Source organism: Micromesistius poutassou (genome assembly GCF_964030765.1).
Source record: "Micromesistius poutassou genome assembly, chromosome: 5".
In the NCBI taxonomy this organism is placed as follows: domain Eukaryota; kingdom Metazoa; phylum Chordata; class Actinopteri; order Gadiformes; family Gadidae; genus Micromesistius; species Micromesistius poutassou.
Window position 1 is genome coordinate 17,354,241 of NC_140275.1, and position 19,180 is coordinate 17,373,420.

Consider the following 19,180-nt stretch of genomic DNA (forward strand, 5'->3'; position numbering starts at 1 on the left):
GACGCTGGAGACCAAATTATACTTGACATCTCTTTCTGAAGGACAGCTCAAGAGCAGCGGCAGCAGCAGTTTAAAAAGAGCTAATTTCCCCCTCCACACACTATTTCCCTTTCCCTCCTGCCCCACGTATTACAGGCTCTCTGAGCGCCGCTCCCCAAAGCACACAGGGCCAGTAGGAGAAGCTCTGGCGCCTTCCCTGCTTCTTTTCACTCACTGCAGCGATGGACCAGCTGCCTCGCTGCCTCTCCCTGGAGCAGACGAGTGATCCTGCTTAGGCTTCTCAGAAGTGTTTCATTAAAATACCCACTGTGTGTTTTGCCTGGTGTGTGGATGGTAATTTTATGTGTGTTGTGCTGTGTGTGTCCATGTGTGTGTGTGTGTGTGTGTGTGTGTGTGTGTGTGGCACATGTTGGCTTTCAGCAAAGTTGTTTCAGTCAGTAATTGAATAATGTCTGCAGCCACAAAATGAACAGTTTGCATGCTGCTCAAACCTTCAGTTCTTTTTTTTGTGTGTTACAATTAGGGCCCACAGACAACCTGTAAAGTCTTGGTGTAATTTTGCTTTTGGCTTCTGAAAAAAAGGGACATAGGGAGCCGTCTTTCATCTCGGGAAAATAAACGGCTGTTCCTGAGCCATCCAAATGGCCTTCATCTCATCGGGATTGGTCTTCCGCAATGTTCCCTTTTATGAGTCAACCCAAAAGTAATTTGGAATATTCCAGCACATTCCACACAGTGCTTCGGCCTTTAGAATGGATCGTACTATTTGTGTACATGAAGCCGTCGTTAGTTCAGGGTCGGCGTACAGTGCTGATTTCCCACCCATGCACCCCCTAAAGACCTTTCCGGCTGGGGTCCCTAATGGGCCTGACCCCGCCCAAAAGAAAAATAGGTGACGCAGCATTTTCTTCATTACACCTCTAAACTATGAAACGCTTTAGGACATTGGAGAAGCTGGCTTAGTGGCCGATTGAACCTCAAAACACGTCGCCTTTCCATTTACCAAATGATTTCTGGTGAGTGTGAAACTATGGGGGAGTGCTGGGGCAGAACATTGCGAACCCACTGCGGTTTGTCATGATTTGTTGTTTGTTTTTTGAGTATGAACTCGTAACAAGTAACATATTTTACTTTTAATGCCTTTAATATCCGTCTGGTAAAATATGCGGTCAGCAATCAAGCTTATTTTTTATTAATCAATGTTAATGTTAATATTTGTTATTACTTATTTAGATAAATAGTTTTGGTTAATATTCTCTTTATATGTGTATGTTTTGGAGGTGGGGAGTGAGTAAGAGAGAGAGATGCATTTATATTCCACCAAAGTCAAAGTGAGCTTTTGTAGGTTGTGGGCAAAACAATTACAGCATACCTTCAGGAGTGAAAACGGCTTGTGTACTAGCACACGCACATGCACACGCACACACACACACACACACACAAATGTACCGGATGAGTAATTCTGTCCCCTGGACATGAGAACAGAACATACCATCAAAGAACTGGAAGTGGCTTTGGGTGTCTGGAAATTGGAGGCTATAGGTAAAAAAAACACAGGAAAGTATTAGCAAGAAAGCCCATCATTCACAGTTCGAAAGTGGGCCGAGTTAAGATAATCTCGCCGAGATGAAAACCCTAGTTACAGGTGGAATGGTGAACTCTATGGAGGATACTTAAAATCCAGAAGCGTTTTTCTTGGCTGCTCCTTGGCACCATAGTTTATCCCACTAATATAACATGACTCAAATAAACAGCAGGTCCTTTCCTTTCTTTTCAGTTGATGATGGAACGGTTTGCAGAGAGACTAACCATATATATATATATATATATATATATATATATATATATATATTTGAACTATAAAAAGTCACCGGAGCTGTCTTCATTCCTCAATCCCATCGCAGATTTTGCAAGTGAGTCGAAAGACGAACTGCAACCTATTTCTTGATATTTGCTTGGCGAAATTGCTAGACAATTTAAATCGTACATTTCATACACTTATTCACACAATTCCTTGCTTCAGTTTAACATAATTCCCACATTTCCTTGTTCAAGTTTAATATAGTTTTGGTAGTTGGCCATCACTTTGATTCAGGGAGCCTGAGGCCTGAACTTCAAGTCCTGTATTCAGTATTCTGTATTCCTGGACTTGCAGGGTGACAGGGGAAAGCTGTGTGATTTCTTGGTGTTCCTTAAAGACATGGAGTTGGACAGTGCAATGCCTCAGCTTTACAAACTGTTCTCATTAGTGGCAACAATTGGAGCTACATCTGCAGGTGTAGAAAGGAGCTTCTCCTGTTTAAAGCGGCTCAAGTCCTACACCTAACACAATGGACCAAGGCCGTTTAAGCAGCCAAGCTCTGCTGGCCATTGAGAGGACACTGGTCAAGTCAGTGGAAAAGACAGCTAGTTGGTATGACAGAGCATTTCCTTGAAAAGGAACAGAGAGCATAATTTACATATACATAAATTGACAATTTATATGATGTAGGCCGAAAATGAGCTTCCCCTCTTTGAAAGACCAGCAGCCGCCACGATCTCTCTCTCTCTCTCTCTCTCTCTCTCTCTCTCTCTCTCTCTCTCTCTCTCTCTCTCTCTCTCTCTCTCTCTCTCTCTCTCTCTCTCTCTCTCTCTCTCTCTCTCTCTCTCTATTTATGGATATATAGATATATGTAGACATATACACATCATACTTAACACATACTAAATACATACATCATGTAAAATATATACGTACATCATATATCAGCCTTACCGTGCGTTCACACCAAAAGACACAAATGTCGCCGTGTAGCGCGACTCAGCGAATGTTGTAGCGCGACACAGCGAAATCTGTCGCTGTGCTTAATGTGTGCTTATTTGTGTGCACTTAACGTGTCGCGGGGCGACTCCAAGCTGCGGTTCACTGAACGGTTGAACGGTGATTGGCTGTTTTACGTTACTTCACCCAGGGAGTGAACTGATTGGCTGTTACTTGACGTCACCCAGGGAGTGAACGCTGATTGGCTGTTTTACGTTACTTCACCCACGTTACCCACAGGCAGTGAACGCTGATTGGCTGTTTCAACGCGAATGCCGCAGAAAAGTTGAAATATTTCAACTTCTGCGACATCTGTCGCTCATTTGCGCGACAAAATCCACGTGAACGCGCCCGCCCGTCTTGGGGAAAACTGTCGCCCCGTCAATCAAATCTTGTCGCGGGTCCCGGCGACAAAAAGTTTCGCCCTATACGCGTCTCTACGTTCACTTAACATTGAAACGTGTCGCGGGGCGAAGTGCGGTGTGAACACACAGTTACTGTGCGTTCACACCAAAAGACACAAATGTCGCCGTGTAGCGCGACTCAGCGAATGTTGTAGCGCGACACAGCGAAATCTGTCGCTGTGCTTAATGTGTGCTTATTTGTGTGCACTTAACGTGTCGCGGGGCGAATTTTGTCGCGGAGCGTTTTGCCTGCCAACGGTCATTCATGCCAATTCATTCTCATCAACCATGGCCGAGATGTGTGTCTGTACCTGTTGTGGAAGAGGGAGAGACGTCGAAATGCCCGTCGTTTATGGGTTAATAATATAATCCGGAGGCGCACACCGCTTTGTGCCATGATATTATATATATCGTATATATTATATTATATAGATATTTATATATTATATATAGATATAGCGCTCCGGGAGTCACAAACGGCAACAATCACTTTCTCCTCCAAGCTGCGGTTCACTGAACGGTTGAACGGTGATTGGCTGTTTTACGTTACTTCACCCAGGGAGTGAACTGATTGGCTGTTACTTGACGTCACCCAGGGAGTGAACGCTGATTGGCTGTTTTACGTTACTTCACCCACGTTACCCACAGGCAGTGAACGCTGATTGGCTGTTTCAACGCGAATGCCGCGGAAAAGTTGAAATATTTCAACTTCTGCGACATCTGTCGCTCATTTGCGCGACAAAATCCACGTGAACGCGCCCGCCCGTCTTGGGGAAAACTGTCGCCCCGTCAATCAAATCTTGTCGCGGGTCCCGGCGACAAAAAGTTTCGCCCTATACGCGTCTCTACGTTCACTTAACATTGAAACGTGTCGCGGGGCGAAGTGCGGTGTGAACACACAGTTAAAGGGTAGCCTATTAATCGTAGGAACTTCCAATCAACACTACGATTAAAAAGGGATCTGCAGATTTCTGAAACTACCATCCTCGGCAGCTCAATTACGTGTAATCAGTACAACCAGCCACAGCCGAGATGCAGCGAGGGCTCCATCTCCACTCACTGAGCATTTTCCTCTTGACACCGTGACTGCATCAGCGACTTTATTAATGTGTTTTGGCAAAGTGGCATAACATCACTTTGAGACAGAACAAAGAGTGTGTGCAAAAACAGCTGATTGGCTAACAGCGCATCGTTAATCAACCAATGAATTAGCTGACTGGAATCGGTATCTCCAGAAGACTTTCGATGGAAGGGGACGCCACCGGGGGTTAAAGTAGGAGGAAGACATTAGCGATCGGCTCCAGAGATTGTTTCGAGACAAACTCATGCAGAGCACCCGTCATGAGTTTGACCCAGTCAAGTTAAGACAGATCTGATTTAAAAGGGTCTGCTTCCTTCTCTGGAGCTGAAAAGGGGGGCATCCAGTTCTCAAGGACAGAGTGGGACAGGTCACCGCATAAGTCATTTAATGGTGGTCTTTTTCTTTTCTTTGTCGCTCTTCCGTTTTTCATCTCCAGTGAACGGATGTCTTTGTGCATTTAGAATGAGGCGGTTGGAAAACGAGCCAGCCAGACCAAAACTCAGTAGGGAAGGAAGGGAAGGAAGTCCTCTCCATAGAAATCCTCTTCTTCTATTACTGTTTACCCGCAGAGAAAAGGGCTGACCCAATGTGTGCGCACACAGAGAAAAGGAGAGAGAAAGAGCGCGAAAGAGAGGGGGGAGAGAGGGAGGGAGAGAGAGAGAACGAGAGAGAGAGAGAGAGAGAGAGAGAGATAGTGAGGAGAGAGGGAGGGAGAGAGTGAGCGAGAGAGAGCGAGCGAGCGAGAACAAGAGAGCGAGAGAAAGATCAAGGACAAACTTTTGTATATTGCTTTCTAGCACTTTTTCATCCGCCATGCAAACGGATGATTTTATGCGTTGGTTGATTTTATGCGATGGTTGATTTTATGCGATGGTTGATTTTCTGTGCATAACAAAACTTTGCAGGGGCCAGAACTAAAATTAAACACCCTTTATACTGCAAGAGAAATGTATCACGCTTGGCCAAAAAGCTGAAGTGTTGACAAAGAGCAAACTGTGACAAAGACAGATGGGGCTGGGCTTAGGAGAAATGACGATGCAGCACATACATATGTCCGTGTCGGAGGCCAGTAGCCACTTGATTATTGCGTTTTCTGATTTGTTTGTCATAGTATACTGGCGAATACGAACAGGTACAACCTGTATGGTATGTCCCTCATCAACCCTTCCTGTTCAGAACCTGTTGCTTGGCAACCACTATGGGCCCTTTTTCATGGTGTGGCTCGCTTATGCTGTCCACCCTATATTTGCATGTCTTCATTCAATGAAAAAGGATATTTGACTACTATTTATACCTTGTATTTTTTCCCAAATCCGACAGTTAGACAGTGCTATTTAAGATATAACATTACACTATCTGAACGTTATTGTACTCTGTCTGTACCTCTGACAGAAGCATATCAATACAAAAATATATATTGTAATGTTTTTTTTGTGCTATGTGCACCATACATATCCTGTATCCTGCAGCCCGTTTCAGGCTAAATGTGCCTGTCAGAAATGTAATGCAATGAGATGTCTGATTGTTTTTATTAATCACTAAACCAGCAGCTGCAGGCTGTTTGATAGCACCTATAGGTCAACTCACACACAGACGCACACACACCACAGTGCCATCGTAAAATGTCATGGCTGCCACCAGACACACCCCTTTCCCATCGATCCAACGACTGCTGAATTGGATTGATGCAATTCATGAGAGAAAACAGAGAAAGTGTTTTTAGGGGAGGGAACAAACTAAATGATGTAAGAAATACAAAATAAATTCCAGAGAGAGAAAAATATTAAGTTGAAAGATGCAGAAGATTGACAAAATAAGTGCTGCAAAATACAGGAGGCAAATAGAAGGATGGGCAGAGATCAGGGCTCAGCAGTGTAATCAACAGGATAGTGTGCATGGCCAGCTTGTGATCACAGATCACGTGCACTGTAAGCACGCACAAGGGGGTGTCCCTGTGTGTGTGTGTGTGTGTGTGTGTGTGTGTGTGTGTGTGTGTGTGTGTGTGTGTGTGTGTGTGTGTGTGTGTGTGTGTGTGTGCGTGTGTGCGCGCGTGTGCGTGTGTGTTTTTGTGTGTGGTTTTCGCGTGCCGTGAATGGACACTGTGGGTAGGGAAGCAGCTAGGATATAAATGGATTAACTGAGGGAGAGAGGACAACAGGCGAAGGGGGCGGCTCCGGCCGGGAGTGATGGAATGGGCCGTGGAAAATGAGATGTACGGTTTCTATGGCAGCAAACGGGACTATCGCTGTGCTGCACGAGGTGATATAAGGGGCTGGGAAATCAGAGATAGCAGGGAATAGATTAAACCCAGTGAGCTTCGGGTTAGGGGTGTGGAGGGGTGTGAAGGGGAGTGGCGGGGTTTCCATGGTAGCTAATTGAACTGTTGTGCGCAAGTCATATCGCAGAAAAGGGAAAAAGGAGCGCACATTTGTACCGATGGCTTCCATGCAAGAATGTGTTGCAGCAATTGTGGCTACATCATATTGCAGTATGGTGTACAAGTTGTGAATTAATGATTTGTGACCCGACAACACAAACAAACTAAAATTATCAGGGGATTAGTAGTCGAATATCCACGTATAATGTACAATGATAAAGTCACATAATAAATAGTAAGGTCAAAATGTTTGAGATACTGCTGCCGCTGGATGTTTACAAAGTCAGTGTACAAAGGTTAGATTGCAAGGGGTAGTCAAGCAAAATGGGTTATGCTCATTGAGCCAAATGTTCTTATTTCACCCAAGAGTTACTATTTTCACCATTTATAAGCTACTACTTACGTTATTTTTTTTACTTTTGAGTGAGTGTCGGCTGTAGGTCAGAATTAATAGAATACAATTTAGGTATGAGTTGTGTATTGTGTTTCCATGTCACTCTGCTTATGTATTATGTACTTTGCCATAAAGATAGACCAAACCCTGTGGTTGTTTTTCTGGAATTGCACTGCTTTTGTCTCCACTCCAACAGGAATAACTTGCGGAATGCTATTAGTAAGAGAATACATTCCTCCACCCTATTTTAATTCCAAAGATTTTTAGAAAGTAGACGTTAAATGGACTGCATTAGTACAGCATGTTTTCCCAACCTTTCCAGCCACTTAAATATAAAATAGGTATATAAAAAAATATATTTATTTATAAATTAATTAGGTGAAAATTTAATTATGGAATTTGTTTGTCCGCTTAGGGGCCATGCTCAAATACAACCAGCACTTAGTAACAGAGGAACCCTACAAACGTGGCCTCCCAGAATGTATCTTCATGAAGAAAATGTTATATATCACCTCATCCATGCTAAATAGTGCTGGACAAACAGACCCATGGCCCATTCCAAGCAGAGGTTAAAACCTGTGGTTAATGGTCTGTGGGTTAATTAGAGATGCTGCATTTTTTTCCAGATTCTTTTTCTTCTTCACTGAAGTAGCACTCAAACATGAATTATGAACATCCTACTCCACTTACAAACACAGTTCACACATGTACAGTATGTGGAGTAATCTAATCTCCTTGTCATTAACGAACACCTGTCATTAATCAATTCATTAATTCATCAATTAAGCAAAGACCGGGGGTTAAAGAGGGTTTTTTTGGCCTCTATACAAGGTCAAATAAATACACATAAAATACACAAATCCACATTGTTATAAAAAGGGGCATGATAGCTTGGTTCTCCCAGCTGAAAGGATCTGGGTTCAAACCCTAATGTCAGGAGTAATCATCCTTGACAAAATGTGCTAGCCCTTACACCTTTACATACACGTTCACCGGTCGACACTTTAGATAACTAGGTTGCTACACGCCACCTAGCTGGCTGCCACCCTCCGACTAGGTGTCATTTAGTGGGCTCCTCCAAACACAGGATGCAGCGTGGATGTTGAAGACAGTTTATTGTAACGCTTTGCAGAGGATGATACATGGCCTGGTGTTGTTGCCGTCTAGGAGAACTTTCTGAGTGTGTGTGGGAATGGCTGGTTTAAACCGCACACATTGGTTGCTCAATGTTCAACAGGTCTGCAGCCTCACCCAGCCCCAGAGTCTAATCAGACTCGGCCAGGAGAGGCGGCTTAAACCAGCCATTGTCCACACACTACCACAAAAGGATAACAAGCACTTTGAATAGTTTGTGGGATTTGATCATCGATCTCAAAGACAGTGACCCAGTAGGAAAGAGGAGGATTCCTCACAGGTGCTTTGCGGACTCAATATATTAAGCTGAAGCGCTTCGGGGACAAGCTGTGTGTCATGTAAGGCAGCCTACTCCTGGAAGCAGATTAATTGATCAATGAACCCGATGAACAGAGCTATTCCCCATGTGGTGATTCTTCAGTCAAGCAAAAAATACAACACCAACATTTCGAGTGTAATCATGTTTAAAAAGAGACATAAAGAAATGATTCTCCAGAGGTACATTGAATAATTCACACAAGGTGTTTGATTACTTACTATTTGGATTAAAATGTGTAATGTGTAAAATGTTTAATTAGAACATATAGTTAAAATTATAGGGGTAGGATTAGATAAGTTTATACTTCTTCCTACTCCTTTTCGCTCATGTAAACTGCGTTGCTTATGAGATGTTGTGTATACATTTTTCTGTTCACTTATTATATTATTATTTTATCTTATTTATTTATTTTTTTTATTTTTTTTTTTTTACACTGTCGTTTACATGATCGAAATAAAGATATCAATCAATCAATCAAAAAAATACAACACCCACAAAGCAAAAAACAAGGTAAGGGGACAAACAAAGCTCTACAATATAATAACATAAACCCCATGTCCTAGGTGTTGAGATTCAAAATAAGCTAAAAATAGATGATGGATTATGGTAAATGTTTCTTATTATTGTTGTTAAACAATAAAATGATGCTAGATATATAACAACATAGTTGACAACAAATACTGTAGCTGATGCTGAGAAAGAACATACACGTGTTATTTTCTCTGCATGCATGTGTGTATGAAATTAAAATCAAGCAGAGAAAAATAACATGCCTATCAACTACTGTACCCGTTATCCAATTATCTTCCCTTTTGCTTAAGTCAATCAAGACCTTGACACAAGCACCTCCACACTCACACGTCCACATGCCATGTTGTTACCGTGGCGATTTAACAATGAGGAGATTGGAGGAGAAGGTGCAGTGAGTCAACAGTGAGGGTAAGTGACAGGGGCAGCGCCACAATTAACCACATTACACAGGAAGGTAGCAGAGAGAGAGAGAGAGAGAGAGAGAGAGAGAGAGAGAGAGAGAGAGGAGAGAGAGAGAGAGATTAAAGAAGGGAGCAATTCCCTAAGGCATCACCCGCTTTAGGCATTACAGAGACACATGCATTCAGGAAGAAGCAGTGATATATACTATGTAAGTTGAGCTAGCAGTCTAGTTGTCATTGGGTTAAAGTCCCCGTCACTCAATCGCCAACAGGATATGCTAATAAGATACCGCAGACACAGGCTTGACATGTAAAAAAACTAAAAAACCATCATGTTTTCAAGGTTTGCCTTTAGTATCTGTATATTAGGGGTGTAAATCTGAGCCTTCATGACGATTCGATATCGATTTCTTAAGCCAAGAATTTGATTATATTCAATATTTTTGACATTATATCTATTAATATAAAATCTATCAAATAAATCAACCAAAAAATGTATCATTTGCCTTTTATTGAGAAGACAGAAACAGTATTCTATACACACTTTAGTGCTTACTGTGCAGGTCTAGTATGGCAATTAGTCTATTCACTGTAAAAAAAAAAAAAAAAAAATTGATACAAAAAATATATATACTGTATATATTTTTTTTATGGCGCATAACATGCAACACAATAACTCAAGCTTGCATAAAGCTCCCATTTGGTGAAAAGACTAGACTGCGTCGGGTTGGTTGAGAAGGAATTGGGAACGGCGACATGGAGGAGAAAAGGATTATTGTCCGTTGGAGCCCCGCTGTAGCGGGCAGCGGGGCTGGGCGGGCAGCCCCGGGGGCGGGCAGCGGGGCTCCGGCGGGAGACAACCCTGGGTAACGGGCAGCGGGCAGCGGGCAGCGGGGCTCCGACGGACAATCCTGGGCAACAATCCTTTTCTCCTCCATGTCGCGGTTCCCAATTCCTTCTCAACCAACCCGACGCAGACAACCCCGGGCAACAATCGTGGGCAACAATCCCTTTCTCCTCCATTTTGCGGTTAAGTCTGTACTTAATATTGACATGGAAGTGGAAGAACCAGAGGCGTCTGAGAACCCGACGCAGTCGTTTGAGATTCATAATATCATCCGGAGGCGCAAACAGCTTTTGACCATGATAATTGTATTATCATGGTCAAAAGTTATTATATTATATAGATATCTAAATATAATATGATATTATTTAGATATAGAGCTCCAGGACTCCCACCGGAGCACCCGGAGTGTTCAGTGTTCCACTGTAAACACTAGCGCATGGTACCGTGGCCGCAAGCTGCTCAGGGCCACACCCCCACCCTCCACCTTGACCCGCCTCTAAAAACGGCATGTTTGTGGAGAGCTCATTGTGGGACTGGCTCGTAGTGGCTGTAACTCTGCACCAAGGCTGAATTTCTTGAACGTCTTCAAGTACTGTATTAGGGGCCCACTAACACCTATATTAAAGCATCCATAAAATAGCATGCCATGGGATCTTTAATATTCAATAATTTTGCGGACGAATCGATGCATCGAAATCGTCGGCTGTATAATCGATTAATCGATACAAATCGATTCATATTTACACCACTACTGTATATCATTTGTGCTATTTACTGTTCAATCTGTAACAATATTTGTACATGACAGTCAAAAGGTACTGAATTATATGTTTATACCAAAAAAAAAGCGTGCTTGCTGCGAGTAACGCTTGTTTGCCTTTGCAAGCAGCGCATGTTTACAAATCTGTGGCAATCTGTTAATTAATAGTGCATTAGGGCTGTCAAATGTTTTAATAGGCAATGCACACACCATCGACTCCTCGCATGGTGTGGAGAATGCCTCTTAATGGCAGCATCTTAATGGTTTGATGTACCTCGTGATGACGAATTGTATTGTAAGAACGAGTGAGACCTCTTTAATTAGCGAGAGGAATCGTGTCTTAACTTTGGATTAGAGCGCCGTAGATCACTGGGACTAAAACTCTGATAAGATGAACAGAGTAACGGATAGATTGTGACAATGAGAAAGAAAGAAGCAGTAATGTAATCAATGTGATGCAGCCAGTTGCCAGGTTTTGTTGGATAAAGGCAGACATATGCAAGGTAGCCAATGGGTATCTCTTCCTTTCCTTTCAACAAAAAAACCTGTGAGGCGCCCTACAGCACAGCAATTAACCTTCGGCCTGCACAGACACCTTGATTTATCCCGTCTTTCTCTCTCTCCTGTTGCCCCGTCATTTCTTCCTGAGCCCAACAAAACGAAAGGAGAAAGTATTAGAGATAGAGATAGTGGTGTGTTGTGGCTCTTAAGAAATTATGGCACACCGGTTTCTATGTAACAACTCTTTGGGTATTCATCCTTCTTGGGAGTTCCCAGCAAGAGGGTAGAACAAGAAGGAAACACGCCACGATCTCAGTGGATATGGTATATCTCAGAAGATACAAAAATAAGAAAAAACTAGAAAGGTGTACCATAGCAATTACAGGAAACGTGTTGTACAGCCAGCAAGTATGGCTTACTTCAGGGTCCCAGCCAGGGGCTAATTCTTGGTGTAGAACAATGACTATCCCGCCACATAAGCCTGTAGATCCCACTCACTCAGCTACGGTGTCTTTAAGCCAACAAAAAGCTACCTGTGTGTGGGTGTTTGTGTGCGCACACGCATGTGTGCGCACACAAACACCCACACACAGGTAGCTGTGAGAAGGAGATCGATAAAATGTATGTTTTTATCACCCTGAACTTAGGCAAGGCGTACGCGTGCATGCGTGACTGTGCTCTAATGTGTGTCACTGTGTGCATGGGCGTGGGTTTGGGCGTGTTCTTAGATTATCAGTTAATTAAATCTTCGCAGGGGTGCAAAGATATGCCATTTTTTTATGTTGATTGGTAGAATCTACCCCGGATCTCTATGGTCATTAAAACAATTACCTCAGCTATCTATAGAAAGTGAAAACCCATCCTGCATATTCACAGCAGCCTCCACCCTCTCTCTCTGACACCCCTATACATTCATCCCTTTAATGCTACACGAAAGACAAGACATGCAACTGGCCTTTAATCAATTGCATTAAGTGAAACACCATGACACCATGACATGATTGATTCCAGTGAGGCACGGTTGTGTGCAGAATGTATGACTGAAACATCAATGCACACTATATGTATGGCTTACTTGAGATATATATATATATATATATTGATATGATATAATATGGTTGACTTGGTAATCTGTCAATAAACGAGAGGGAGAGGACAGAGCAAGAGAGAAAAAGAGTGAGTAAGAGAGTGATGAGAGGGAGAACTGTTGTGGATCCTGAAAAGATAATAGCTAGCAACTAATACATACATACGATTAATCAATTAGATACTTGCTAGCTAGCTTCTCTTTAAGTGGAATGCAACCATACATGGTACACATTGCTGAGCGCAAGATAAAGTGGACCAAACATCACATCAAGACTTCAACTAAGAAAGAAAAAAACACAACATAAAGAAAAAAATACACCATAAACACACACGATGAAATTGGTTCATACACATAATTCATTCAAAATTAGGTTCACAGAATTAAGTGGTGTATCCTGTATATACATCACTTGATATCTCCAAAGAGTGTGTGTGTGTGTGTGTGTGTGTGTGTGTGTGTGTGTGTGTGTGTGTGTGTGTGTGTGTGTGTGTGTGTGTGTGTGTGTGTGTGTGCCCTGGAGATCTATAAGCCAGATCATTGTGATGCTACAGTACCACCCACTCACATCCACATCATTCGCTCTATATAGCCTTCTGGCATTGACACACACACACACACACACACACTGGATGTCAGAAGAATCGTAATATTTGAAGACATTCGGTATTGACATTTGCATCATATCTTGCTATCTTGATGCATTTGCAAGTAAAACAGGATATTAGCGTGGGCCCAGACCAGCCATGGGGGGATTTGATCCTTGACCTGGAGTTCATTGGATTTTCAAAATGTGACAAAACCCAATCCAGCTGTACCCAAAGCAGGTGCTCAGGGGGAGTGAAAATGTGTTGATATATTTTCAGTACTTAGCACTTGAAGATAATCGTCAAACTGTGGACGTGGGCAAGCCGAGGTTGAGCAGGCATTAGTGGTCTTGGTTAAGGAACTGGAGCAGATTACACATAGACGATACCAGAAGATGGACGTCACAAACAAATCTAAGCATGTTACAAGCATACAATTGTATGCATAGCTACACACAAAACTATTATCTAGCCGCAATTAATCAAGTAATAAAAGTTTATACTGAAAGGCTTTTGCCAGTGTTTTAAGACTCTGGATTAATTGTTGAATTGTTGACTTTGTCGGGCTATGCATCAGTCATGACTTTTGTTCAACTCAACCCTGCGGTTTAGGACCGTTCCGAAATAGGGTTGTTGTTGATCAATTCATCGACATCCATTCTATTCCAAACAAGTGTTTAGGTGCTCCTATAGCAGTATCTTTGTTTTATCCAAGTACCCAGGTAAGCGAATACAACACAGGTAGCTTTCTCCAATAGTGCTCAAAAGCTAACCAATCCAAACGTTTCTATTGTGCTTCCTTACCCTTGCACATGCTCACGGTCTTAAGAGACTTAGATGCGCAGGTGGAATTGTGTATGAAGTTCATTTCACGCAGTCTGAATTCTGAATGAACACTGCAATAAGTCGCGAGGGTACATCGAGGAGAGGTTGTTTTTTGAACAGCTAGTGAACGGTGAACACAAAATACAACATACTATAATGTATGCCCATACATATGTACACGCAATGCACACTAGTGTCTCTCGGCTATTGCCGCAGCGCTGTGTCACGCTGTCAGCCTGCATATGCAATTGGCGATAGCGTAGCGCCTTGTCACAGGATTCCATTTAGTCTTATCACGGAAGACACATCTGCCCTCGTCTGACCTTAGCGCGTCTTTCTGATAAACAACACAGTTTGAAAATGAAGGAAACAGCAGCCGCATGCGGAGCATAGAAAAGAGACTGTAGCACAATAGATCTATTTTTAACTCAAAGACAGCAGCAGGATAATGTGTTCTTGATTGGGTGGGTGTAACACCCGACACACATGCTATGAAACTAAATTGCCTGGTGGGTCCTGTGCCCATGAGATCAGCCAACCTAAATCCCTATTTGACCACAACGCCACATCAACATCTGATTATATGACCGCCCGGGACCTGGTGAATATCTTATTGCATCTAGTTTTAGATTAGCAACATGCGTCTTGATTGTTTGGAGGACTAGTAGTAAACAAATACATTGATTTCTTTATACATTCAATCAAATACTAACATAACTAACGTTGAGACCACTTAACAACTGACTCAAGGCCAGACAAGGAGGTTGACCTAAGACCATTGCAAGCCCTGTGCGCTAATCTGTTCTCACTAACGATAACAGTAAACCAATACAGTGATCAGACGTCACTCTCTACAAGGGGCATACCTTCTTGCACAGCTTGGAAGGGGTTGTTCCCATCCACGAACTCCACCGAGATGGTGATCTTCTCCGTCTCCAGGATCTCGTTGTTGAGGTTGAGATCGGCCACCGCCATGCGGAACACCTCGTCATCCTTACGGGCTGACTCATCAAAGATGGCGCCTGCAAAGACACATAAAAAAAAACAGACTTGTTAACAACATGATTGGCATTTTGAAATAAGGTTTGTTATTTCCCTTCTCTCCCTTTGTCTTAAGTAGAGTCCGACAGATAAGTGAAAATGGAAAACAGTGGTTACAGTCCACGCGGGTCAGGGCGATGCAGAAAGGCTTAACATTTGTATTCCAAAAGGTGGAAGAGGGAAGGAAGAAAAGCCATTTGGGGCGGGCTGGCAGATGTGTGGTCACTTTGTTGTGGTCGATTACACGTGCAATTAGCCTTATGTACTTGCCTCTTTTTCCACTTCACATTAGCCTCATTTTATCCCAGTTTATTTCAAAAATCTGGTGAGCAAGTAATTGTCTAAGCTGAGCTAATGGAACATAGCTAACTGTATTTTACTGACCAGAACATATCGTGTTTGTGTGTGTGTCTTTATGTATGTGCATTTCCTTAATTAAATAGTCCATTACTATAGCAACTTCATGTAAAAAGAGCTGTCTGTGGTACCACCCAAATAATTGTTACTCTTACATATAAGATATATCATAGAAATAATCACTTTAACTACACTCAAAGCCATTTGACACCCTTCAGTCTCCTTGGCAAAAGCCCTTGATAGAAAATCTAATATTTGCTCCATCACTATACTGTCGCCTTCAATTCCCCACTCCATCCTCCTGCCATCCAAGCCCTCAAGCCCCCCCAAGTGATTGAGTTGTGGTGATTTAATTACCACGCAGTATAGATGAGGAGGTGATGCAATCAGCTGGTGCTGACGGAGCAGAAGACCACAGCAGAATAAAACCCCATCAAAAATAAACACTTATTTATTCGCCATTCCATTAGCCATTGAAAATGTACGCAGTTCAAATAAGGTTGAGCACGACGTGGCTGCGAAGGAGCATTACCGAAACCAAACATCTCGTAGGTGGTGGGCCCATCCATATGTATATACATGCACAACTTGAGGACAGAGTGCACTTGAGTGGCGGAGAAGATGGGGGAAGAGTAGGAGTGAGATGGCGAGAATGGAAATGGGCATAAGGGTATGACACATGATGAAACTAAAAAAAGAGGAATGGGATGAGGCAAGTTTGAAGCAGCTGGAAATCTGCCTGCTCTGAATAACCTCAGGTGCTATATTTATGTGCTCAGGATTTTTCTTCCCTTCTGTTAGCGTGCTAACTGATTAACGCAGCTTTGGTGAAGCTGACACAGTGTGTAATATATATCACAAAGGCTCATAAATGAAACATGAAATAAAATACTTTTAGAGTTTTAATGGGTCATAAAGAATCTACATTTTCTAGCACATCAATATTCCATATGCATGTGATAAACTTTGAGCTTAAAACACCTTTTAAGCACCTTAAAAGACATAAATAAGTAGGTGCTATGGAGACAAAAAGAAGGGGTCGGGGACGGTGAGCGGACTAGAAACGTCATGGAGGCTTGGCACCCGAGATCAGAAGATGAAGCAACATTACCGTAACAAAAAGGATATAAAAACCCCCTATGCCATTGACGTTAATATCATAATAAAATTGTCAGAAAATAACTGTATTTTGGTAAATGGTTTATGAGGTATTAAAGCAAATAATAGAATATGAGGTCCCCAAAAGTAGTTTGGTGCTCTATGTAAATTTCAAGAAGAGAATATTATTGTGAGTGATGTATATTTAATCAAAATACTGCTAGTAGCGAGCAAGAAAGCACCACCAACAAAAAATCAGTGGATTACTATCGTTGAAGAGACTTTACAGGACTCAAAATGAAGACATTGGAATGGAACAGTATGTAATGATTAATTACAACCTCAGGATATAAGAATAAGAAGGTACTTCCCAGGCAGTTTATTTTATTTATTTATTTATTTTTATTTTTTATTTTTTCTTGTTTTCCCTTTTTTGTTTTTCTTTTATTTCTCTTGCCATCTTCTATTTGTCAATGTTGATATAATGTTGTTACAACTGGCATGTTACTATGAAAAACTGTAATAATATAAAGATCTAAGTGACAAAAAAAAAATTATATATATATATATATATATATATATATATATATATGTCATAATATTAGGGAAACTACCAGACAAACAAGTAGCAACCCCCAGGCACACACACACACACAATGAAACATCTGACCAAAAGTAACCTACAGTTGCTCTTGTTTGAATAATCAAATTATAAACTTGAGGGCTCTTCCATCAAGTTCCCCCAGTACATATTAAGAAAACTTAACCTCTGAACACTTGAGAATATTAATTCCATTCCCTATGTTTCACACTCTCTCCCTTGTTACGCGACTCATTATTGAAACTATTCCACCGATTGTGATCAGAGATCACGACCACAAGCTCGGAATCGATTGTTAGGGACACACAATTATATAGGTTGAGATTAATTAACGATGCTCCTCTCTTCCACTCTCTCATGCTCAGTCTTTCATGTGGTGCTCTCTTCTCCTTTGTGGGTCTCTTACAGCAATTTCCTTCCCGCTCTCTCTCCCTCCCTCATCCCCATCCTTCTGCTGCTACCTGTGCAGGGGTCGTGCTGTGATTAATCAGTCTTTGAGCTGTGATTAAAAACGACACTCGGCCGCTCTATCCATACTCTGTGGGGTGGCAAGGAACAAAGAAAAGCAAAACAGGGAGGAGAGAGCAAGGGTAAGAGGTAGAGAGGTAGAGAGAGAGAGGGGAAGGAGGTAGAGAGAGAGAAAAAAGAGGTAGAAAGAGAGGGAGAGCAAGGAAGGGAGGTGGGGAGAGGGAGAGGGAAATAGAGAAAGAGAGAGAAGGCCAAAAAATGAGAGTGAGGAGACAGAAGCGGAGAAAGAGAGGGAGGGAGAAGGAGAGATTGATAACAATTAAAGTAGGACTTTATGTAAATGTGAGGGTGTGTGTGAGACCAGTAGGAAAATCCTTCCACCTTCAACAACACATAGCAACATAGGTTACCTTAACTCAGTGCACTATCCTAAATGTGGAGGCTCGAAATCGATTGGTTGAGAGATATTGATCAAGCAGATGCCAATGGACAAGTGACGGGTATTCATTTGCTGGTTTGTTAGCACTCATAAAGAGGCAATAAATACCATTATATCACCACAGCAGGCTGTGGGTGTGGAACAGAGGGACTTGCCAGGACAACAAGAACAAAATGGAGGAAATAAATATAATACAATAATTTCGATATCAGTAGTAGTTCAAATGTGTGTAATTTCTTAATGTTCTTCATGGCTCACTTGAAAGTGAGTGTAATATAAGTCTAATACACTGCACTGAATAATTTTCCATTTGTTGAATTCAACTCACTCAAAATAAAATTTATGTAAATAATCCAAGACGAGACTCTTGGTAGAATGTTATACATTACTTTCTTCTCTTACTGGCAACACCAAAACTGCTGTTTTGGTGTTAATAATTCTAAATGACTGCCCGCAATGCTAGTTATAAATCAGTCTTGAGTAACCTGCATTTGTCAAAGTTAGACAAAAGGTAGAACTCTAGCCTTGGAAGGATAATTCATGGCTTTAGCAACTCATTATCAATAAACTATAATTATCAATAATTGCCGTGTTTCCTTTGAGAGTTGACCTGAGCAGCTGCATTGCAACAGTCTGATTGTATGAATTATGAAGTAGGAAACTGTTGCAACCCTTGATTACAACCACCCACTTGTCGGTCTCAATCATAGGTAATTAAAATCCTCAGTAAAGATGACCTATGGATAGCAAAGGCATGGAAATCAACCACTGACGATTAAAGTTACAGGATAATACATTATTTATCGGTTGAGTCACATGACGACAGAACTAGCAAATGTTGATGGATGATTGTAATGTAATTATTTATGGATACACATTTGACATGTTTTTCTGAATTAGGCCGTACTATTTTTATTTAATAAAAGACTCATCTAGAATAACATTGCCTAACAACTATAATTCTGGTAAATAAGTTGTAAAATGTGTGTGGCTGATGGCTGGTTTACCAGCACAACAGGTGAAACCAGACATCCAAACACACACTCACACGCTTGCATGGCAAGGTGGAGCACCAGCTCATGTATCAATGTCAGTCAATTTCTACAATAAAATGGTTTTCCAACAACA

The 19,180-nt window shown here is 41.9% G+C and overlaps 1 protein-coding gene across 1 annotated transcript in view; it reads right to left on the minus strand.

The window, feature by feature from the left end:
• The window catches only part of grid2 (glutamate receptor, ionotropic, delta 2), a gene marked incomplete at both ends in the record, with an annotated part of 386,320 nt that overhangs the window by 288,777 nt on the left and 78,363 nt on the right, over positions 1–19,180 (minus strand). The window contains one exon of the mRNA XM_084468194.1: positions 14,915–15,070. Coding sequence (XP_084324320.1) covers positions 14,915–15,070 — 156 coding nt within the window. The remainder of the gene's footprint in view (positions 1–14,914; positions 15,071–19,180) is intronic.